The sequence below is a fragment of the Anas platyrhynchos genome, chromosome 1, assembly GCF_047663525.1.
Source record: "Anas platyrhynchos isolate ZD024472 breed Pekin duck chromosome 1, IASCAAS_PekinDuck_T2T, whole genome shotgun sequence".
NCBI classification, from domain to species: Eukaryota; Metazoa; Chordata; class Aves; order Anseriformes; family Anatidae; genus Anas; species Anas platyrhynchos.
The window spans coordinates 187987809-188012870 of NC_092587.1; the positions used below are offsets into that span (position 1 = coordinate 187987809).

General features: G+C 39.7%; 2 protein-coding genes across 4 annotated transcripts in view; both read left to right on the top strand.

The window, feature by feature from the left end:
- Positions 1-6088: 6088 nt before the first annotated feature.
- MICU2 (mitochondrial calcium uptake 2) overlaps positions 6089-25062 on the top strand; it is a 146620-nt gene continuing 127646 nt past the window's right edge. The window contains exon 1 of the mRNA XM_027469067.3: positions 6089-6304. Within this exon, the coding sequence (XP_027324868.3) occupies positions 6089-6304 (216 nt within the window). The remainder of the gene's footprint in view (positions 6305-25062) is intronic.
- Positions 6165-25062, top strand: part of ZDHHC20 (zDHHC palmitoyltransferase 20) — a 201005-nt gene continuing 182107 nt past the window's right edge. For 2 of the 3 annotated variants that reach the window (XM_072032680.1, XM_038175295.2), the window contains exon 1: positions 6172-6304. The gene's annotated coding sequence lies outside the window, so the exon portion shown is untranslated. Of the gene's footprint in view, positions 6305-15653; positions 15779-25062 lie in introns of all 3 variants that reach the window. The other variant, XM_072032684.1, reaches the window with a different exon arrangement.

The window sequence follows — 25062 nt, forward strand, 5'->3', positions numbered from 1 at the left end:
ATTGATATAAATATGAAATTAGAGATACATGTAAAATGTCCAAATAAGACAATTTCAATTGGATACAGATTTATCTTTTTAATCAGTGCTGGGAACACTATAGAAAAATGTTTAGAAGGGAAAAAAAAATGAAGTATAACTTCTTCAGCTGGAACCATGAGGAAAATATTAACCACTAAAGTACATAATGTAATTCCATTACTTAAAATGTTTTCAGAGGACCATGGGACCTCTATTATTGTTGCAAAAGTGCCATGGGATCTTATCACTGAAAGATAAAACAGCAGTTAAACCACAGTTCTCATCTAACAGTGAGAAAGTCCCTAATCTTCAAGGATTTATGTATACAATTTTATGCGGTAGGAGTAGTCTTACTTCAGATCACAGAACTTTTCAAAACACGTAATGTTAGGCATATATCTCTTCACAGAACCGAGATCTACAGCCTAAGCTGCAGAGCCATAGTGAATATACTTATCGTATTCCAAGAAGTGCACATTCCTTTATAACAGAGTATTAGTTTTGACCTGCCTTTTTTTATCCACATGAAAGCATTATTTCAATAGTCTACATACCATTTCTTTTATGAATCAAATATTTATCACAAAAAGGTAACTGCCAACTTAGAAACTATATTTTAAAATCTTTCCAAATATGTTACTAATATCTTCAAATGTCATTTTTTTAATATTAAATTATTTTTTTTTACTCTTTTCTCTGATTTTTTAACTTGACTTCAAAAATAGTTCAAAATTCTGAAGGGACTTGTTCTATACAAGGTGTTTTTCAGGGAACAACATCAGAACAGTGTGGGAAGACAGTCAGTGTGTTAGAAAGGTCAATATAAATTAATGCTATGAAAGGTATTTGGGGACACATATCTTAGATATATTTTAATTCTTTCCCTTTCAAATGGACTCTATCATGGTAAATTCTCAAGTAACTTCAGCAAGTTGAAAATATTTGAAGATAGGATATATTTATGGCCCAGCTCCTAAAGCAATGATTGCTGTGAACTCCTATTTATGAGCTGAATGGTGCTATCTGGCCACAAAATGTGCATATTTATTTTTGGTCTTACTGGAGGATGAATGTCGACTGTCTAGTAATGAGGTCAATATCCATGATTTGCATGTCCTGTAAAATAACTGGACTTTCTGTAAACTAACAGCACAGAGTCATTTTAAGGCTTCTTCATCACAGGAGGATATTTCAGCTTCCTTGAAACTGATCTCACAATTTATTTATTTTTCTTTGGAGAAGGGATTGCTAGGAATTATGGAATAAGTCTTTCTAGTGAAAAAAGAAGCTTTGGAAATTCCCGAAGTATTCTCCCAACCTTCACAATAAACAACCTTGTTAAGAAAACTTTGAGACTCTAGGTATATATTAAGATATCAGCTAGCGAACTTTAAAGATAGTCCAGTTTTATCCAATCACTGTCTAGTTTTCAAGGTGTACAAGGATTATTTAGTTATATTACTTTTAACAAAGCTTGTCTTGGTTGTGCTTATATCCTTATGGGCTTTGGAGCATTCTCCTTGTCATCATAGGCAGGCAGATTGCTCTCACCTCTGTTAAAACAAAATACAAGTGATATTTTTAAGAGGACCTATGATATCTTGAAGAAGCCAAAGAAGGCCTGGGCTTGTGAGATCTTCTTCTGTTTCAAGTCTTCTGCCTGACTTTGGGCAGAATTTAACCTCCAGTTCTTCACCTATGAAATAAAACACTGATATTTGATGTCTTTCTATTAGCTTGTCTGGTCAGCTCCTTCAGGAAAGAAGTACTCCAAATATTGTTAGCACAGTGACTAGCCTACTAAAATCTTACATTTAATTGGAGCTAGCTGTCAAATAGTACACAGTAAATAAACCAGACTAGCCCCACATTACTTGTCCTGAAATAAGACCACATATATAAAAGGGGGCTTGCCACTCCTTCCCTCAATTCACTACCGGCTTGTTGTTCCCTTCCCTGACCCTGTTTACGCAGCATTTGAAGTCCCCAGAGACCGACTAGCAAGATGGGTGGCCCTCACACTGGATGACTGAATCCACCTCTCAAATCTTATTCTGTCTAAAATAGTAAGAAAGGGTTTAGATTGAATGTAACAGGAGTTAATTTAAGCCGTTACAACAGTAAATGAATGCTGGCACTAAGCCTAATGCTCTTGAGGGGATTGGAGTCCCAGCAGAGACTGAATCCGTGCTGGAACTTGGCCTAACACTCTTAAAAGACACGGGGATGCAGAATTGGATATTCAGGCATGTGAAGCTGTAGATTTACTTGATATTTTTACCCTTTACTTTTTACTTTATAACAAAAACATGGAAGAAAATGAAGTTTATGTCAGACATCATTTCCTAAATATCAAAGGAGTTCCATGGGCTTTGTTTCACGGTAGTAGGTTTTCATTTGTGGATGTGATTTCACATTATGCTCATTATGCCTAACAAGAAGTAACAGCATTTAAGTTTTATTATATAATGATTCAGTGGAGAATTGAATCTCACAGGAAAATCACATCCTTAAACATTTAAGAAAATCTTTTATCAGGCTTTTAATTTGCTTTTGCAGATTTTCAGCAACACAACCACCTCTACAAGGAAGTCTGAAGTCAACATGTAGAAAGCACATGTTACAAAAGCAGGTACGTCGGCTTGCTAGATGTAATGATTTCTGCTTATGAAAGCCAAGGAAGAGCAAACTGTACAGGATGGGAAAGAGAGCCTCATTTGCACAGTGGTAGTGTTGTGATCCTCTGGGACACTACACGTGGGGGTGAATTTACTGCAGGGAGAGCGAGAGAGGTTGGCTAAGGACAGCTCACCTCCCCATCAGCATTGCGTGCTTGCAGTCATAGGAGAGTAGTTGTCCTTTCACATTGCAGCTATATCTGTTTCAGTCAGGAATGTCATCCAAGGAAAGGCAAATGACCTACTTATTTGTTCTTACTCAAAGAAAAACTGAAAATGCCTAGCAAGGTGCTGAACTAAACATGCTTACCTATGTTGCAGTCACATGTTCAAAACTGTGGGATCTGGCATTCAGAATGCAAATCCCTCAGCCATCCTCTACAATGCTTCTGGGACATTGCCAGCAGCCACAAAGTGCTTGTTATTGGCTTACACAGAAAGGGAAGTATTCTTAAGGTGTTTGTGCAAATACTCAGTGTCAAACTGTAAGGCTGGGACAGACAATACTTTGTCTGTCTGGAGGAAAGCAAGAATAGGGGAGAGGAATTTACTGTAAGTTTTACATCTCTGTAAGAGAAATTGGATTTTTCAGTATGCGTTTGTGCATGACAGAGGGATTTTGCTGCTATGTTTTATTGTATCTGAGGATTAGAAAGGATTTTCTTGTATGACTTACTTTCTAGGTCTCTGGGGATAGGGAAAGATTTTGCAATGTACATTACAGCCTGTGAGGATGGAAACCACTCACCCTGCATGTTGCACTCTTGGGTGATTTTGCAATGAGCAGTCATTTGTGTTTCCCAGAGGTGTTTTTGAAGAGTTTGTATCGGGCTAAGGATTCAGGTGGCACATGCCTGAAGATGTCTCAAACACTTCACTGAATGACATTCAACGGACAACACATGCTAATGGAAGACTGGATAAATTCTGAGATGCCATTAGTTAAATGACTGAAATTAACACGTACAAAATCAAATTCATGGCTCTGAATCCAGATCAGGAAAGGACAGCGAACTAAAAGTACTTTAGTGGCATAGATGTATATCACCACACATTAATGGTGAGAGGGGAAAAAAGGCATTTCCATGTTTCAGAGCCGTGTTTCAGATGTTGCAGTGCCTGTAATGCTGACAATACAGTACTTGCTGTTGTAACAGAAAGAGGTGAAAGGTACAGTTTGCTAAGATGAACTGAGTACTTTCTGAAGGCCTTTAACCTAAGCAACGGGAAATCGCACTTTCTCTGCCAGATGCCTTAAGTCTAGAATTGCCTGAAGCAGTTCTCTCTCCAGTCTTTTTCCAAATTCACCAGGTGAACTTCAGGTGAACTTCTGCAAAAACACGAATCCCAGTACTGCCGACCTAAAAACAGCGGTTAACTTCCTCCTTCCTCTCAGCTTTACTTCATGCGACCATATAACATCAATTCCCAGACAGCCCAATGTTTGAATGTGACTCATCAATCTCAACCTAACCAAAGCCTAGAGAGCTTCAGTAGAACAATGGTAGTGGACCCACCCCAAAATAAATAAATAAATAAATAAATAAATAAATAAATTTGAAGCATTTGAGGTAACTAGTTGTCTCTGACGTAAGTGATTACAGCTGGTCAATTCAATCTGTCATGCTTTTCAGTTAGCACCTCTGCCATGACAGTTTGTGTAAGCAACATCTTTTGTCACACAGAATTTCTAGGTTGGAAGAGACCTCAAGATCATCGAGTCCAACCTCTAACCTAACACTAACAGTCCCCACTAAACCATATCCCTAAGCTCTACATCTAAACGGCTTTTGAAGACTTCCAGGGATGGTGACTCCACCACCTCCCTGGGCAGCCCGTTCCAGTGCCTAACAACCCTTTCAGTAAAGAAATTCTTCCTAACATCTAACCTAAAACTCCCCTGGCGTAACTTTAGCCCATTCCCCCTCGTCCTGTCACCAGGCACATGGGAGAACAGGCCAACCCCCACCTCGCTACAGCCTCCTTTAATGTACTTATACAGAGCAATAAGGTCACCCCTGAGCCTCCTCTTCTCTAGGCTGAACAAGCCCAGCTCCTTCAGCCGCTCCTCATAGGACTTGCTCTCCAGGCCCCTCACCAGCTTCGTCGCCCTTCTTTGGACCCGCTCAAGCACCTCGATGTCCTTCTTGTAGCGAGGGGCCCAAAACTGAACACAGTACTCGAGGTGCGGCCTCACCAGAGCCGAGTACAGGGGGACGATCACCTCCCTAGCCCTGCTGGTCACAGTGTTTCTGATACAAGCCAGGATGCCGTTGGCCTTCTTGGCCACCTGAGCACACTGCTGGCTCATATTCAGCCGACTGTCCACCATCACTCCCAGGTCCTTCTCTGCCTGGCAGCTCTCCAACCATTCCTCTCCCAGCCTGTAGTTCTGCTTGGGGTTATTGCGCTCCAGGTGCAGGACCCGGCACTTGGCCTTGTTGAACTTCATACAGTTGACCTCAGCCCATCGGTGCAGCCTATCCAGATCCTCCTGCAGAGCCTTCCTACCCTCGAGCAGATCGACACACGCACCTAGCTTGGTGTCATCTGCAAACTTACTGAGGGTGCACTCAATGCCGTCATCCAGATCATTGATGAAGATGTTAAAGAGGACCGGCCCCAGCACCGAGCCCTGGGGGACGCCACTAGTGACTGGTTCATAAGAAACTCTACCCTTGAAAAGGATGTTTTAGACTTATTCATGTTTCTGTTGTTACTTGTTCTGGAATAAACTGTGTTCAGTTTTCAGTTGCTCACTACAAGAAGGACATCGAGGCCCTGGAGCGTGTCCAGAGCAGGACTACAGAGCTGGTGAAGGGTCTGTAGCACAAGTCCTATGAGGAGCAGCTGAGGGAGCTGGGGGGGTTTGGTCTGGGGAAGAGGAGGCTCAGGGCAGACCTCATTGCTCTCTGCAACTGCCTGAAAGGAAGCTGTGGGGAGCTGGGGGTCAGCCTCTGCTCACAGGTAACCAGTGACAGGACCAGAGGGAATGGCCTCAAGTTGCACCAGGGGAGGTTCAGGTTGGCAATGAGGAGACATTTCTGCTCAGAAAGAGCAGTCAGGCACTGGGACGGGTTGCCCAGGGAGGTGGTGGAGTCACCGTCCCTGGGGGTGTTCAAGGAGAGGTTGGACGTGGTGCTTGGGGACATGGTTTGGTGGTGACAGTGGTGGTAGGGGATGGTTGGACCGGATGACCTTGGAGGTCTTTCCCAACCATAACATCCCTGTGACTCCACGTTTCCCCTCCACCACCCTGCAGCCGGGCTCGCTGCGCCGGGGGGGTGCCCGGAGCCTTCCCCCTCCATCCCTCGGCCTCAGCCCGGCCGCCGCGCATGCGCCCCCGCGGCGGCGGAGCGGCCGCGTCCATGTCGGCGGCCGGCTGGAAGATGGCGGCGTGGAGAGCGGCGCTGGCGGCGGCCGCCCGCGCTCCGCTCCGGGGGCGCCTCGCCGGGCTGCGGCCCGCCCGGAGCCAGCGGCGCCCGGCCGGCTGGAGAGGGGCCGCCACCGCCGCCGTCCTGCTCGGGGGAGGCTCCGTGGTGGCGTGTTACGGCGGCTGGCGGGGGCGGCCGGGGGCGGGCGCCTTCCTCACCGTCCTGGCTCAGGTAAGGCGCCGGCAGCCCCGCTGCGGGCAGCCCTCGCCGCTCGCCCCGGGGGACGAGGGGAGGCCGGGGGGTGTGTGTGGGGAGCGGCCTGCGGGAGCCGAGCGCCGGCGGGGCTGGGGGAGCCGCTGCCGTGGAGGGGTCAGGAGGGGCCCCCCGGCAGCTGTGTTTGGGCAGAGGTGCTCCTGCTTCGCGTGGGTCTCAATAATTTGGGTGTTTTCTGCGGTGGAAGCAAGCAGGGGGGGCTGACAGCCCCGAGGGGTTCGTGTGGTGGTCGTGGGGGTCGTGGGGATGTGGCCCGTGTGGAGCTGCCCGTCTGGTGGCAGCTTCCAGGGCTTGGCTTCGGGTCTGCGATGCCCAACCTGAGCTTCAGGTGCTCTGAGGCATTAGCACGCTCCCCCCCTTAACAAAGGACGTTTCCCCAAAATACCACTTCTGTTTTCCAGCTGAAATGCACACAGCAGTTGGGGTGATACCAGTGGGTACGTTCAGAATCTGGGCGATGAACATCACGATGCCTTGGAGCATCAGTACTCGCGCAGAAGGTCAAGAACAGATGCTCGTTATTTACAAAACAATCACCACAAGTTCCAAAACACAGTCACGCTTCCCGCTGTTACTCATTTTGTGGAGAGAACTTTTTCCCATTCTTCGTTCAGATGGCTGTCGATCAAAGTTAGTGAGGCTTCCAAGATGGGAAGCCCTCGAAGCGATCTGTACCAGCAGGTTAGCATGGGATGGGGTTAGGAGGTCAGTGTATGATTGCATTGCCATTCAGCTGCTTCTACCGAGGAAATTTTGGAAGAATTCCATGGTTTGTATGCTTTGAGATCCTATCTCTTAGCAAATATTGAACAGGTGGAACTGCAGGCAGGTAAATAGTGATCTTATTTATTCTCAAATCAAGAACAAGGAGTGTGTTTTTTTATTATTTTTGATACTGCAGTCTTAGGTGTTGCACTGGAGGAAACTCCACTTTTTAAATAAGAATGCTTCTGAAATAGGTTAAGTGTCAGTCCTGACTTCTTGGACAGCGCATCTTAAAACTTTGGTTTTCTGTACGTGCTCCCAGCAAGAAAGGCAAACATTATTGCACTAGAATTCCTACTGGAAATGTATCATCTGCTGTAAACAGCCAGCAGAATAAGATGTTATATTTATTTATATTTATATTAACTATGACATTTTTCAGCAGCATTGCGTTATGTTTAAAAAAAAATCCTGTCCTTGAGGCCTATTACCTATATGTATGGGACTCTTGCATAAGCACACTGTATGTGGGTATATATAAAATGTGTTAATGCAGGAAGTAATTGCTTTTAAAGACTGCTGGGTTGAAGGGATATAGCTTTGGTGCTCATGTGTTCTTGGACTAGCTTCCAGCTAATGCACGGACAGTCCTACAAGTACACTTTATAAGTCTGTGGGGGCACTGAAAATCTACAGCTTCTTGAATCGATTCATTATTGGTGACAATAAGCTGCTGGACACTGCAAATGTTAAGGAGTTTATTCAATTTAAACTTTTTTGTTTCCTGATAAAAGGGCGTTGGACATCCCATCGTAGTTGCAGACAGAAATTCTCCGTACATCTTGAGCTCTGTGTTGCTGCAATTAATGTAGTGACACTTCAAAAAGTACTTCAGAACTGGCCATGCAGCGCATGGCGCTAAGGGCAGTAAATTGAAAGCAGAAGTGGCCTGTAAAATCCGCGAGGACAGGTTAATAGAACCAAAGCAGCATGCTGCGTTTCTTTTAAGGGGTTTGGATGCTACCAGTGGCTTCTTACAGACAGAAATAAGAAACAATCAAAAGCACCGCAAAGTGTTGAAACGTGTGTCACCTTTATTTTTATGTCTTGGAGCACTCTTTGTTTCTGGTAATATATTTTGCTTAAATTGAGATACATTTCACATTCTACCAGTGGATGACCTGACTTTATATTATTCCTTTTCACTATAGTGGATCTCAGGCAGCTTGGCTTGAGATCTCTAGCTTTGCTTGAGATTAGGCTTGCAGACAATTATGTATTGTTAATGTTGCTGTAGGTTATGTAGGGGAATTGTGTGCAGGATAAATACTGGAAATGTTATAGATTAAGGCAAGTATTTGAAATTAAGCAGCACAATTTTCATGAGCACTGTGGTAATAAAAGTATATGCAGTGGAAGTGTTTGTATTTCCCTCTCAAGTACCAGGCGTAGCATTTGCTCTTGAGACTGCTGAGTCCTTTAAGCTATGATGCTTCCCTGTTTTTCTTAGTAATACAGTCTTTACTGTTGAATCATAAGAATAAATCACTGCAAAATGGGTGGTAATTATTTAAGATGCCTGACAGAGTGAAGTTGACAAAGTGGCACTATTTCAGCATAATTTGAGCCACCGATTGAGTTTGTGTTCTTGTCCTGACAGTGAGATGTAACAACCGTTAATAGCTTTATTGCAGTCAGTCTTCACTGTAAAAACTAAATAATTTGTTTAGTTTATGTAATTGAAATTGGTAGCTATTTAGGTTTTCCTTTAGTGTCAATCAAACTAGTTTCCATCAAATTACTTAGAAATTTTTCAGCTTTATGTGTGATTCATGTAGTTATTTTCATTCTCAATATTCGTTGATCTGTTGTTTAGAAAGGTACAGGGAATGTATTGGAATAAGTCCTTATAAATGAGAGTAAATCACTACTGTACAAAAATTTTAGAGCAAAATTAACATAATCTCTTCCTCCCCCCAGTTTTTATAGATACCAGGCTCTAGTTCTATCTATCCTTGTTATTTACCAGTGAAGCTCCATTGCGTGTCCTAGAACGGATACAGCCGGTGCTGGGATAATCTAGATCAGCTTTTCCAAATGAAGGGTGTCTTCATTCTGCCAGTGTGACTGAAAATGGTGATTATACTGAAGTTCACCGAACGTGTTTCTTCTAAACAACATGCCTGGGTCAGAAATGTACACACTACACTGTGCACTGCGGTGATACGTCATAAGTTGGTTTTCAGTAATTCCAGAATGATGAGTAATTGGGAACCCTGATCAGACTTGCGGTGTTGTCCCAAATCTTGCAATTTCCAATAGTAAGGTGGCATTACACGTCCTACAGCTGCTGGAATCCTTTGCTTAAAACACACTGTTCATTGCAAGTCAGTTTGCAGTCGCTCAGGTTGTCCTTACCAGGGTCAAGAATCAAGTACAGGATTGCCACAGGACACGCAAGTGGGATAGCACACATCAGGAAACTGTACCATCAAGCCTGGGAACTTGCCAAGGGACAGTAGGTTCGACCTCATGCACACACATGTTGCAGATGATAAGAGAGCTCTGAGAAGCACCAAGCTGCCACAGGCAGCGTCTCCTACCCCTGCTGAGTTTTTTACCAATGTGTTTAGTCACTGGTTTCGGAAAGAAGAATACAATTTGATCTTGATCCACCCGCTGTAGAGTGTTGCATTTTGTGCTGAGTCTGAGTCACTCTTTCTGACTGAGACTGAGTAAAGTTGTTACTGGTGTGTATATATATAATAACAACATGTGGAAGTCCTGTCTGTTTGGTACTGATAAAGGTGGTATTGTTGCAGCATTCTTTTCCAAGGACCGGGGGAGCATTAGTTGACAGTTACATTTTTGATCCAGCTTCCCTGCGCTAAGTGGAAAACACAACTTGACCTCCAGAGGTCCCTTCCAACCTCAACCATTCTGCGAACTTAATGACAGTTCTTGCTTCTGGTCTCTGTTACATCATTATAGCCTAGTTCTCTTCATCTTCCCCCCCCCTTTTTTTTTTTTTGTGTCATATCAGCAATGTGCTATGATTCTTCCAGATAAGAAGAAACTCAGTTCCTGTTCTAGAGGTCTTAAGTACATAAATTGTATTTGATCATGCATTTGATCTTAACATTTTCAGTTAAGATAATCCTAGTCTTTCACAATGGATAACAAACCACTTGTGCCTTTTTTAGTGTCTGATATTAATTAAATATTTATTTTATTTTAAAATGTGGTTTGTTTGTTTGTTTGTTTTTTGAAGGAGAAAATAGCCTTTTTGTGTTTGAAAGTGGAAGGGTGGGGAAGAAGTCCGGGAATCTCTTTTTGGACTGTGTTAAACTGTGCGGAGTGTTTCACTCTTTTCCAGTTTTCTAATGTTAGCGATTCTTAACAGAGCCAAAGATAGGCACACACAGGAGTGGTGACTGTGTGATCATTTCATGAAAACCGTTACTCCAAACAGCTGTGAGTAAAATACTTTTTCTGATTAACATTGGAGCTTTAGTTCATTTTCTTGGGCTATGTATGTAACCACCACTAAAATGTATTTTGGAGCTATTGCCCAACACTGTTTGAACGAATAATGCAAAATACTGTAAAGGATACCCTGAACACCAGTTTTTGTTCAGGGATCTGGCACAACGGTAAAGGCAAAATAATCCTCTGGAGGACGTCTTCACAAATCCTGGCTGATTGAGCTCAGAGTGATCCTGAGAGAGCTCAGAGTGCTAGTTCATAAGATAATCTAGGGAGACTGCTGCAATTGAATGTAACTCAAAAGTTTATCAGGGTTGTAGGAGAAGTCTTTGGGCTTCCAGACATGGAATCTGATAAAGATGGTTTTAATAGTTCAGAGAGCAGACTGTTGGTCACACATTGAGTGCTGGGATGGATTTGTTTCAGACAGGTTCTAGTACATTGTGCATGGTTTTCATCTGGGTGAAAATTTCAATCCTGATCAATAGATGATTCACAAACTAATGTCAGCTATGCATATGTTACCTTTTTAGCTTATTTTCACTTGATTGGTAACTTCTGGCGCAGGCATGAGTTTGGTATTACATTCTTGGTGTCACTGCCCCTCATTATGTGCTACCAAAACAAATGACGTCAGTTGCATGCATGTCAAAAGCAGCTTTTTGTTTAAATTGTTTGAAGCAATTTCTTTAGAGCAGTGGAAGGAAGATTTGAATAGCTCTGGGATTCTGATATTTTTGCATATCCCGTGTATCCTGGATCACTTCATGACTTATGCTACGCTTACACAACTTTTAGCTCACACTTCCTCCCTTTTATTTATTCTAATATAGATTATATCTAGGAAGGTAGAATGCATATTAACTGCATGTAGAAGGTTTTCACTATTGGCAGATAGGATGTATGTGTGTGGCATTTGAATTCAGTCACCAAATACTAAAAAATATATATTTTTTTCTACGAACCATTGTTTAATCTATGCTTCACATGTAGGTGCATTAAACTGAGACTTGTTGGCAAATCTCGTTAGAGTGGGAATTTTTGTGGGGGTTCCTGTGCAATCTGTTCTAAAAGCCTGGTTCATGCTAAGGAAGAACATTGCTGCTAAGATGAGGTGTCTTGATAAATATAGAAGTCTGGATAAAATTGCATAAGGATTTGTAGTGATGTATGGAATTGCCCAGAGGAATCTGGTTCTAAAATAAATCTGGTAAGAGTATGTACAGCCTAATCTGAAAAATAGACAAGAAGATTCTTGTGCTTACTCTGTCATAAAAACTAAAAAAAAAAAAAAATGCCAGCTTTTGTTTGATCAAAAATCCTAGAATAATTTTTGTGTTTTAAGTAATAATTTCAAAGCATTTGCCTTTGAGTCTTTATTCTGTTAGAGTTCAAGAAGTGTTTGGACAACGCTGTCAGACACATGGTCTGATTTTTGGGTGGTCCTTTGGGGGACCCAGGAGCTGGACTCGATGATCCCTGTGGGTCCCTTCCAGCTCGGATATTCTGTGATTCTATGAAATTAATTGGGAATGCAAATGTAACAGCACATCTAATAGATTATGAGGATGCTCACAAAAGAATAATTAAGCATGTATAAAATACAAATCCACAGTGAACGCTTTAACAGGCTTTTGAAATATAATGCAAGTGTTTTTAATCCACATCAGGCACGCTGAGAGCTTGCAGGCCTCGGAGAAGCCTCGTACAGACCTGACCACACGGCCGTACGGCTGATGCTTAAAATCTGCCTGGTGAAACAAGGCCATATAAAAACCATTAAAATCACAATTACTGTTGTGGGCTGGAGCCACTTTAAGTAAGGCTTATGCTTTTTTCATTACTTTTTTTTTTTTCCTACTTTACCTTTTCTGTCCCACACCATGCTGGGCTTGGGTTTTCCTGCTGCTGCTGGTTTGATTCAAGGTCTTTCAAAGCTCTCACGTTTCTTGACAGCGGTGCTCAGTGCTGGAAGGCTTTTTCTTGGTGAGTAGTGAGTGCAGGCAGTGTTCTTGTCAGCATTGGTAGCATCCTTCTACGAGCTTCCTATTTTACTTTGATGTATATTTCCTATTATATTTACTATCTCAATAAATATGACAAAGCATGATGATCATGACAAGGCAGTTAAACATCGTAGGTAAACACAATGAACACTTGCTGGTTTTGGAAGGAAATGGGAAGTCAATTTGTCATTTCATTCCTGGGATATCGATAGTCAGTGGCTACACAGGACATTTTAACACAATTCATGCATTCGCCTTCTAACTCTGCTGTGTCATGTCAATATACTCTCTTTTTTTTTCTGTTTTGTTTTGTTTTCTTGCCGTTGCATCTAGAAGTAAACGGAAGTACTTGGGTTGAGTCTGTGCACAAAAATAAATACCGTAATAACAGTGTTGCTTCCTAGTTCATCCAGGAGTAAATTAGAGTTAATAGTCCCAAATATTATGACAATGATGTGTTTAAAAACTCATTTTAAAACACCATTCCTGCAATAATTAAGCATCAATAAATCTATGAATCTCATCCACAGGAAGAGCTTTTTAGAATTGGATTAACAGCTCAGCCTTCCCTAATCTTTTTTTTTTTTTTTTTTGTCTTCCCTAAAAGATCCTTCAATCTTTCCGAGCTGTTCCTCTTGTGCAGCCAGACAGGGTAACCTTAGCTACCTCTTGTTTAATTCTGTATTTCACTGTGTTGTGGAAATACTGTGTGTATCAGGTATCCACTAAGCGGTCTAAATCAATAACGGAGATATTAAATATATCACAAACATCATTCTCTGCATTAGTGACATACAGACATTGTCATGTTGTGTGCCCAAAATAGAATGTGGTATAGGGAGTATGGAATCTGTAGGGCCATGATGTTATAATTAATTATAGACTTAGATGTTGCTTATGGATATACATTTGTTTCACAACTTTAAATATACGGTATCCATTTCAGCCTTTTGAATGTGAGATATTTATATCCTGAAGTTTTTGGCTTTGAAAATATTTACATTTATTCCCTTCTCTGTGTGCACAGAGATTCTTTGTACAGGTGTCTTCATTGATACTAAAACAACATGATGTCAAATGTAATCTTAGGGGTCGGGGTTAAAATTTAACTATCTTTCATCTGATCTGTCACCTTCTACTTGGATTTGCTCCGGCTGTATGACTTGAGTAATTAAACAAATTTAACTAGCATTCTCTAAGCGCTTTGATACATGTGGACATTTGAAATTGCATGGTTTTGTTGTGGTTTTAGCTATTATTTTGGTTTTGGTGTAATGAAAGGTTAATGCTACAGGTTGAAAGTCATTGGCTGTTTATGCTAGTGGACAAACACGAACGAGTAAGAAAATAGTTTGACTGCAAGTTAAGAATACTATTCTGATTAGAAATAATTATACAAAATAATCTGATTTTTAACAAATACCCCAGGAGGAAACCAATATTTATTTATTGGGAATACTAGACCTACCTTTCCTCCCACAAATACTCTAGATTGTTTCAAAACAGATGTTATAATATTTCTTTTTTATCTCCTTTCTTAGATGGAAGATGTATCTGAAAGGATGGTGTTTCTGAGAACTTTGAACAGGCAGAGTGATAAGTAGCCTTTTAGCCTTAAATGATCATATGTGTCCAAACAATTGTATCAATTCTGTTATTATGTCTGCAGGATGAGCTTAAGAGCTCTGTATTACAGTTCCTTGTAGATTTTTGTCTACAGGCACAGTAGCTGGCTAAATCTGGCTATTCCCAGTAAGTGAGTTAGCATCTTGCAGCACAAGGTAACCAGAAGAAGTAGCTCTGAATCTACATTAATTTGTGCTGTGGGGAAAGTCTCACAGATTTCACTGGTGACAGCTGTGACAGTAGCATTAGGGCTGTTACCGTTAAGTACATCTGCTTATTTCCTGCACTGGGTGCTTCCAGGTCACTCAGTGTGGGTACCTTGTAATGTCTCATTTATTTATTTTTTCTGTGGTTCTTTGAATGATGTTACTTTACTTAACATAAGTAGGCTTAATTTAGTTTGAAAAATATTCCACAAAGACACCAACTAAAGAAATCATCAGAATTAATGACAGCAAAAATGGTGTGAAATGCTCATTCAGAACACGTACAGTGGGCTCTGTCTCCTTACTGTCGCTTCTGACCGTTGTTACTACTCTGTGGGCCAAAGGACAAGAGAATAGTCTTGTCAGCTTTAAACACCAGCCAGCATTTAAATTAGTTCCTCAAGTCCCATTCAGCGTAGGAGAAATTTCGAGAGTGACTGTCTTGCGGTGATGGAGTCTATAAAAAGCAGTTGTAGCAGATGTAGCTAATAAATACTGTCTTATCAGCACTGAACCCTTCCCTGCTCCTGTGCCAAATCAGCAGGAAAACTCCTTCATCTGCCTCCAAAAACTGCAGACTAACTCTAGCGTAAATGAAAAATTGATATGAACTGAAGGAAATCGGTGTTTCCAGAAATCATTTTTTTCTGAATCTTTCTTTTAAAAGTAGACTTTTACTTGAATAAGACCTATTATTGGAGATACTGCCATATTAATAATGTATTAATGAATTATAATGCAATATTAAAATACAATACACTTATACACATATAGCTTTATATGTACTTATATTTAGAATATAAAGTTACATTTTATGCATACATTTCTAAGGAATGTCTAAGGGTGTCATGCACGTGTATAAGATGCACGTAAAATACTCACTATGCAAACACAAGAGTAAGGAAAAAGAAGTAATGGTATGATAATGTTGAAGTTTTATGGGTTTTATTTTGAAAGTTTCTGGTCTCACTTACCAGCTATGCCCAGAATAGGAAGGCTGGACTCTGCCTGAAATTCAGCTGAAGGCTGCTCATGGTGACTGCTCGCCACCGAGTCAGGCCTGGCTTTGAAACTTGTGTTGCGCGTATGCTGCTGTGCAGCTTTGTTGAAGAGAAATTAGGAAAGGTCTGTGTTGTCATATTGCTCTGATGATACAACATGGTAACAGTGTTATATTCTTTCAGGGATTTGCCAAAATGAACTTTATTTTTCAGTGCAAAAGTCTTTTGGGTTACGCACTGAGCACATTGCTTGACTGTTGCTTCTCCTTTTCCAAAGCTTTGGAGGTTAGAAGACACCAGAGCTGAATGCTGCAATAGACAGAAGAGTGGCTTAGGGCTGCAGCACAACCCCTGTAACAGTTCCCTCTGGATTTGTTTGTGAAGCAGCTCTGGATTTACCTGGTAATCTGTCTTTTTTTTTTTTTTTTCTTGGATATGCAAGTCAAAATGATGCTAAGATGCTGCATTTTACTATTACTTCATAACCTCATCGTGTCTGTATTTAAAGTAACAGTGGTCTCAGTAGCCTGAAATTGTCACAGAGGGAAATGTTTTCCCTTGCTCATTTGCCTGAGGAGATAGCATTATTAGAGTGTGGTTCTTGTTGAGGAATGCAATAAAGCTGGTTGATAAAACATCTGGCAACCCTTTGTACCGAAGAAGATGCTTGATGGCCTTAGGAGTATGGAGTACAGTAGTACTTGGGAATAAGTCGAAAAGGACAGGCTTTTGCTGAAGATGTGAATCAGTCGGAATAAACACTAGTCTCCAAAATAAAATACAAAGTGGAAAAAAAAGCACATTAACATACAAAAGTAACAATACCAAAGCATTTATCAGTTTAAAACCTGGGCTTCCCAGAGCAATTCAGATACTTTTATCTAATGTAAAGCATTATTATAAAATCTGTATTTTCTTTGTAGGGAACAAATGAGGGAAATTAATACATTGTTTAGTTGTTCACATTTGATGTACTTCTGTTTTTAATGCATAACTGTTCTTCACGAGATCCATCTTCACTTAGGAGTAGCTTACTGTTTTTTGCAGTGAGTTGTGTCTGCAATAGAACATCCTGGGCAGTTAATAAATAAATAAATTTTGATGCTAACTTGCATGTATCGGAGAACATAAACAATTGTTTCAGTACTTCAGACAAGTGCAAGATCTGGTTTGTCTTCATGAAATGTCTGTGTCACTAATGTAACTTAGAGGAAGACCTTATAAAAATGCAGTTACAGCAGCTACTTTAAAAATGCGGACAAGTTTTAATATAATGTTTTCAGTGGAAGAAATGCAATCTTTCATATTCTGATTCTGTGGTTAGGCCTGGGAGGTTTATAAGCACGTGAGAAACAACTGAGTAATGGAAATAGAGCTTCTTAAACAAGATGCAGATTTATTCTATTTGTGCTCAGCTGGGTGAGCCCTACAATGTGCAGATACTTTTCTTGTGCTGTGACTTACTTGGTCTGAAATTATTTTCTTAGCCATACACCAAATTATCTGGCAGTGCATGCTGCTATTTTTTCCTTACTTAAGCGACAATTTTTTAAGCTCTGGAAACTCTTCTCATTTAAATTGGATATAGCTGGACCTTCCCATATGAAAGCTTCTCAGCAAAACCTTAAAATATGTTGAGACTAATTTACAAGAGCTAAACATGCTCTATGTTGTGGTTCAAATAAACATTTTAATTTGCCAGTCAAAGTAAATAGTTTTCTGTATTATAACAGAGCTGGAGTTCTGTGTAGCTTGCTTGGTTCATGCATGTGTGTGTATTGCTGCTGCAATACCTTCTGAGGAAAAATAATTGTTCCCTTTTTTAACATAGAGCTGTAGTTAAGCACTTCTATAAATAAATTTGTGCTTATCTTAAGCTTTCTCCAGCGACTTTGTTGAAAAGAGTGTTAAAGACTAAGGTCTTTAGCTAAATACATTTAGGCTGCGAGCTACACGAAGGACTCATCATCAAGAACAAAAATAGCAAAATCTAAAGCAACTCTTATGCTTCTGGATTAAAATTAATTAAACTTTAATTTAAACTAATTTTCAACTCAGCTGAAGAACCATCATGGACAGTAAGCAGTGTAACGTATATAAAATTGCTTTTCCTAGAACACAGTGTTTTCTGTTATTGTGAATATGCCTGTTGTATGGAATGTTCCTACTCAATCTTCCAGAAAAACATCGTAGGAAATTGCTGACATACTTTTTTCCCAGCTGCTGTTAAATTTGGAGAACTGACAATGTCATATTGCCAAATGGTGTTGCATTGTTTAATTTTAAGATTCAGGTTCTTACTTCTCTTCAGCCTCAAAAGTGTAAAATACAAAGGAAAATACGAAAATTTCGGTGCACTGAAATTTTTATGTGCTAATTGAGCAGAGTTTGTATAGCACTATACAGTCGATTCTTTATGTGAACACTTCTGTAAAAAATAATGTGGTTTCATCTGTGAAAATGCCATCTGTTTGCTGTATGTTTATCATCAGTACCTCATTTCACTGTTTGGGATGAAGAGGTCCCTGGACAGTACTACTTCTTGAAATGACAGTGATGCGTTCAAGATGTATTGTCAGCAGTAGTGAAATGTAGTCCGATTCCTTGCTGTAAAACTCTTAGAGCAGTATATAATGTTACACTACTGATATCTTTTCCTTCACACTGTACACTCATTCCTAGTGGTAGCATTTCCAGTGTTTCAGAATAGTGATACAAACAGCACAGAGTGCTTATACCAAGTGCCATCGCATGGTTGACTCATCTGGGGGGAGATTTCTGAGAATGTAGATGTCAACCTGATGGCACATCTATTTCACTTCTTCATGCCCTATCTGCTAGTTAACTTGATCTTTCTGGGCGTCTGGGAGCTTTCCCTGCAGGACACTTTCCTCATAGAAGGCTCTACAGGATGCAGTTGTGCAGAGGGTCCTGGGTCCTCTCTTTTTAAAGCAGCCTGTGAGTTGGGTAGCTCTCCTGGCAGCACTTCAAGGACCAGCAGCCTCCACACCTCGAACTGCCCTGCACTGTCACTTTCCAGGAGGGAAGGAGCTTGCTTCTACTCCCTTCATTGCTTTGTTGCTGAAGCAATGGGCTTAGCTCTGAATACAGAATTAGAAGGTGGAGGGTAATGTGAGGTAGAGTGGCTCTCGGGTCAGACAACGTAGGGCTTAAATTCTGGTTGTGGTGTGCAGGCCCTTCTGTACAGTTCAGTAGAGTTCCCGATTGTGTATCACCTCTACAAATTCATGTTGTGGACATCTGTTTCTAGCCACTGGAAATATCCAGTTGATCTACTAGGCCAGCAAAAGTGGATTCAGAAGTTGTTTGCAGTTCTTTGAAGTGCATTATGCTTCATGCATAATGTTTCTTGTCATCCTGGAGGCCATACCTGGGCTGTTATTTTGCCTCTTCAGGCCTGGAGATAGTCACGTTTCCCATCACTTCATGTTTGAGGGACACTCCCAGCCATTTAGTGTCCCTGTGAATGTGTTTGGCAAAACAAAGTTGATAGAGGCAATATCCTTTATCAGACCAGATGCTGTAACTGGGAGGATTCCACAAGTTTTTGGTCACCGCACAAGTCCTTAGCTCTGAAGTAAAAGCAAATTTAAAAGCTGAGCAAAAGTTGAGGAAAGATTGCTCTGCTGGTACTTCAGAAACTGTAAAATGTGCCTTCTCTGTCAGCAAACCTTGAATAGACAGCTGAGGAGTTACTGGTAGTGATCAGCTTATGTTCAGGTAGTCATGACGTAGTAGGGATGTGCTTTTGATTGTGAATAGGGCGTGGGCCCTGGAGCTCGTACTTTGCAAGGAGCAAAGTCCATGAATAGTTTCTTAAGAATGTGAAGATAGCCTGCTTGCAGCACTCGTGCCCATACCTCGGTTGAATATTTTTTTGTATTCAGATATTTTGCTGAATGCAACAAACTTCAGTTATAGACAGCTCAAAAAAGCCTATTCTGTCTTTGCAGGAAAAATATCCTTTATTCTGTTTTTGTACTGCAGTCTTTCTACTTAATGTAATACCTTTTATAGTAAGGGAAGCAAGAAGAGAAAGTGGCTCTAGTGTCCTCCAGAGTTTGTTCTGCTGTATTTTTGGAGCTAATGTATGCACTGAGTAAAGTATCCTGTGTTATTGCATGCAGTAAGTACATAAAATAGCATAATTTAACTTTCCATTATACATAAAACAAGTGTTCATGAAATGTCTGACAAAGAAATTAAATTCTTTTTATATATATATATATTAGCAATTTACCTACCACATATCCAACCTATTAACAATGCTTTGACTAGAGACTAAGTTGAGCTTTGTGGTGTGGTCATGTAGTGGTTGTAAATGTTCAGCAATCATAAATCATGCCTTAAGATTGGACTGCCCAAAAACGTAAGGTTTTTATTTAAGATCATGTGGTTATTTTTATTGGTTTTGAACCTCCAGGCTTGACACTTCCCAACTGTAAAGGCTAGAACTTTTTCAGGGAAGTTAAGCTACTTTCTCAGTGTTAGGAACAGTAATGCAACTTTAATAAAATTGAGTGTTTTGTTAATATTCTTGATGAAACTTAGTGGTAGGTTCAATATATACATATATATGTACTTTTTGATTTGAGAATGAAGAGTAGTAAGAGTCTTAATGAGTTCTTTGGTGGCATTTGTTAAATCACAAGGTGAGAAAGATCTGTTATTGAAGTGCCAAGTTGCAGTACTCACCACCATGCAAAAACAAGCTTTTAAGAACAGAAAAATGGCTGCAAAAACTGATGACTGCTTTCAACTTGTCGAATTCCTAGTTGGTCATCTATTTTATGTGCTGTCTCCTTTCCATGTAAGTTTCTTCCATATGGCTTACTTTCTTCATTTAAACTGAGGGCTAGTGACCCTCAGTTCCTCCAGATGGAAAGAGGGAAAGGATTACTTCCCACACAGAAGAAACTTGAGAAGATTGTAAGTTTGAAGGAGAAAAGAAAAGGGGGGGGGGTCACTATCAGCCTAGTGTTAAAAGTAACAAGGCCACACTTGATCATAACAATAACTATACTGAGAAATCCTGGATATCGATATTTGCCTACAAAAAGCTTCTGATTTTCCTGTAGCAGTAAGGCTGCTGGAGAACTGGCAGTTCTGTTTGGGGTTTGGGTTTTTGTTATTTTTTTGTTGTTGTTGAAAAATAAGGAGGTTGTTGTAATCTACACAACTTCAGAAGATTTCTCCTGTCTAAAAGAATGATAACGAAGAGAGATCATTTTTCAGAACAAGGAAAACCTGAAGATTGAGGTATGGAATATTTAGGCTCAAATCCATGCTCCAGACAGAGCACAACACAAGTAAGCATCTTACCACCCATGTTACTACATGTTCTAGGATGATCTTTTTAAGTTGAACAACGATAAAAAAAAATTCTGGGAAGTGCTGAAACTGTGATCTTTCTTTCCAGCCAGTCCAGAAAGTTCAAGGCTTAAAACCAGACTTGTATTCAGACCAGTTTATTAAAAAGAAAAAGCTTTCTGGAGATTTGTCTTTTTTATTTTTAAGTAAAGTTATTTAGGTTGTCATGGTATTGTTATGTGTGTTAAAACATGATTCCTGTAGGTCCAGAGTGAAAGATAGGCATATAGTTTCAAACATATACTATTTCTCAGCTAGATTTGGATATAACTGGATAAAGAAAAAAAAAAATAATGAAATGTATCATGAGCTTCTCTATACCCTATCAGTTTGCAAAGAACTTCCTCAAGAAAGGCTGTTTTCAGAAACAGAAAGAGTCAACATAATTGTTTTTATGGACCATTAAAAAGGTTCACACACAGATAACTTCGTGTGAAAGTACAGTACTGTAACTCATGTAAGCGTCTGTGTGAACTATATCATTACTTCAATTTGCCTGTTTTTTTACAATACAGTGTTAGATTAGAGGTGGAAAGATAACACAATAATTTACAAAGTGCTAAACTGGGTTTAAAATCCTCCTTAATGGTATAGCCTGAAGTATGTATCTCAGTTGTGTTAAAGATACTCAAGTTAAAAATAAAGGGGAGGAGGAAAGGCATATCTGTGGTGTCACCGAGGCATGTGGTAAGTTGATGTATAAAGGGAACGTAATGGATCTGCTTGGATTCCAGCCAATGTTGCTGGACACAGGCATTCAGCGAGGCACATTCCGGGGCATTAAGTGCAATCCCTTCCCGAAGCGTGGTGAGCCTTCTGTGTAATTCATCTTCCCTGCAGTCTACTCCGCCAGGGGCTGGACACGCGGCTTAGCTGATTTCATTACCACTGCAACTTCTGTGCAGTCACTTTTTCAATTCAAGGCAGCATTCAACTTCTAAACACTTACAAATGGGTTAGCTCTATTTGAATACACTATATTCACTTTAAACTTGGTCTTAATTGGAGTAAGGTACTTGAATCTTGTTTCTGCTCTACATTGTGAACGAATCATTGGAAGAAGATAGCTTTTCAGTCTGTATTTTTTAATTTATAAATGCTGTTAGTTTTAGCATGCAAAAATTAAAGGTAGTGGGCTTTCTTTCTAAATACTGTGTCATGTTAGCAACTTACTCTGATACTATGACTTTGCTACCTTGTAGAGGGGAAAAATGTGATGCATTTTAGTGAGCACAAAGAGAAGGAAAGAGGAATTCATCAGTGGAAGCCATCAGTGAATTGCAACAGTAAGTGAAGTGCTGCAGTAGAACTTACCCTCTAGAGGTGTCCGAGATGGAAGTTTTCCTCCTCCAGACTTGAAGAAGCAACACTCCCATTTTCCCTACCAGCCTAATTTTTCAATTATTTCCATTTTCTTAGTCATCTAAAGTCAATATGAATTAAGCGTACATCCTCCTGTTGTGTCTCCTGAAATAAAAACCTTACAGACATTCAGAAATGTTTTGTTTCTTTTGTGAACCACCTGCAGACTTAGCTTGGTGTCACCTCGTACCAGGAGGTTTGGGTGCTATCAGGTCGTGTGAGGCTGGAGAGGAAGCAGAGCTGTGCTGACACCAGAAGGGTTGCCTGCCTGCTCCATCCTATCCCCTCAAAAGGTTGGGTTACCTCTGATTGCCTCATGACAAACAAATAAAATTTCTTGAAATGAATACCCCCAAAGTCATCTTTGACTACCAGGATAATTTGGCTACTTGTTTTACGGGGTGGCCAGAGCAAGTGTGAATGTATAGACTGTAGCTTTGTTGTTTCAATGTGTGTAACCCATTTATAGAAAAGAAATGTTATAAAAGCATTTAACAAAACTATAAACGTTTATAATATTATAGCTTTTACTATCAACTCATCATGCTAACAGCTACGATTACTGTTCTTTGTTAATTAAAAGCTGTTTTGTAACAAAAAGCTTCAGATAAATATTTAATGTCAAGCTGGGCTGAAATTAATCTAAAAGATATTAATGTGCCCGCAGTATCTGTGACCTGCACTTCGTTGTGACATTGTGCTTCCAAAATATAAAATGACCTGCATTTCTAGCATATGAATGTTTATATTCACCTTTTAAGAGCTTAATGTCCCAAATCTAATTTTAAAATAGCTTTTTTTCTGATGTGCTGACAGCAATTAATCGTTATTCAAAGATAATACTATTGCAAGTTAAGCTTGTTAAATTAAACTGCTTGATTTACCGTTCATTTCTTCTGCCTCCTTAGAGAATCTTCCTAGTTCAGTGCTGCATGATATTTTCTCTAGTTGTGCATGTGAAGAACTGTAGTCACTGGAGCTTAGAGAGCACATAGGCATGGGTGGTATTTTTCTTTAGCATTAGGAGCAGAGGGCACTAAAGTCTCTTCTTTTCTTTGTACCTTCTACCTTGCATTAAAAAAAAAAAAGCGAAGGTCCAAAAAAATCATTTAATGCTGTCATTTCATATTCTCCATACTTCTGGAACAAAGCTATTTAAGCCTGCGACCTAAATAGCTGTTCACAGCTGCTGCCAGCTTATACCCTGGTGCTAGTTAGAGCTACTCACCATAACACTGGAGAGACTTCTTTTAAATATAGTATTTTGACAAACGTTTAACGCTTTGTTCCTTGGTTAGATCCCTTTTCTAAGCCTCTTTGTATTTCACACATTGAGGAGAACTGACGTTAAGCTCATCTCTGCTAAATGTGGCGAGCTGTAATCACTTAATGAGAAACAATTTTTAAGAACAAATAGAGGTAATTCAGCACTACTAGTATGACATTGCATAAAATGTTCTTTGCACAAGTCAGTCTGTTTTCCAAACAGCGCAGTCATGTTTGGTTTTGGCAAGGTCCTCTGGTTCTACACTGCTGTTGCAACTGAGGTATTCTGTACCAGCTTTTTAACTACACTTTTCCAGTAGCTCTTACTGAGCCTTCCTGAGCATTTAGAGCATTTCTAAAGAGAAAATACAAAGTTAAACCAAAGGCAGTTATTTTTATATTGGGAAAAATATTTGTAACATTCAGAAACGACTTTTCTTTTCAATTCATATCTATTTGTTCCACAATCCTATTAAAGTAAAGGTAAGAAAATAAGTGTCTGGATCTTAACGTTGGTGCTTTTGTGTAGAGTATGAAAGTGGCCCCCTGAAAATTTTGACCTACTCTACTGGTCTCACTTCCCAGGTAAGAATTTTCTAATTCTTTCTTCCAGTTGCCTTCTTCTTGACTTCAAGAAGCATCGCCAGCCACCGTGGCTTCCTGCTTTGAGTTTCCAGTCTCTCTGTTTTGATTTTTTTTTTTTTTTTTTTTTGAGGAAGAGTGAAGAGAAAAATAAAAAGTTAGAAAGAATTAAATTTTCTCTTTCTGCATAAAGTAGTATAGCTTAGTATTCTTTTAAAGAACAAAAATATGTTGTCCACATTTTAACCAAAGCAATTAACTTTTTAAAAATTATTGCTACTAATTTGCATCAATATCATTGTACCAACCAAATTGTACCACTGTGGGATATTTACCACTCTGAAAGTCTGCAGCATCACAGACTTCCAACTTCTTTTATACCAGAATGGATGACAAGAATTTGAGTATCTAAGTAGCATATAGGTGCAAAATATTCAAAATAAATAGTAAGAAATATGCAGAAAATATTTATTGGAAAGGAATGGCAATTTTTAAGAGTTCATGTTGACGTGGAAAGGAATTATACGCGTTCTGTTTAGTGGACTTCTGTAACACATTAGATTTTTTTTAGCTGCTGTATTAAAGATGGCTTGGGCTTCCCTCAGGAGAAGCTTTAATGACTAGCTTGAAGCCATTTTCTTTAAAGGAATTAATATTTAGACATAACATTAGCCATGGAGGTAATTAGAATAATTAATGAATAAAATTGCAAGGACTGTAATTTGCATTGCCTAATACCGACTTTTATAGCTTTCTTTAAAGGTTTTTGCTAATTAAAATGTTAAATTGGTTTAATTTCAAGAACAGGATATGGAAAAAAGCATTGTGTTAGTTTCTTTGTGGGCTGCATTGGACTTGATGCTTAATTGAAATCAAGCGTGGGTTAATAATTCACTCTTTTCTCTAAGCACATACATTGATTCAAAAAAATAATAATAAAGATGTAAAAATCGCAATTTTTTAAATTTTTTTTAATTTTTTTTTTTTTAAATCTGATATTTAAGTGTATTTTCCAGTTGGATTTGCTTGTTTTTACAAGGATTAAATATTTCACCTTATAATAAGTGTTGGTGGTGTGAGAGGGA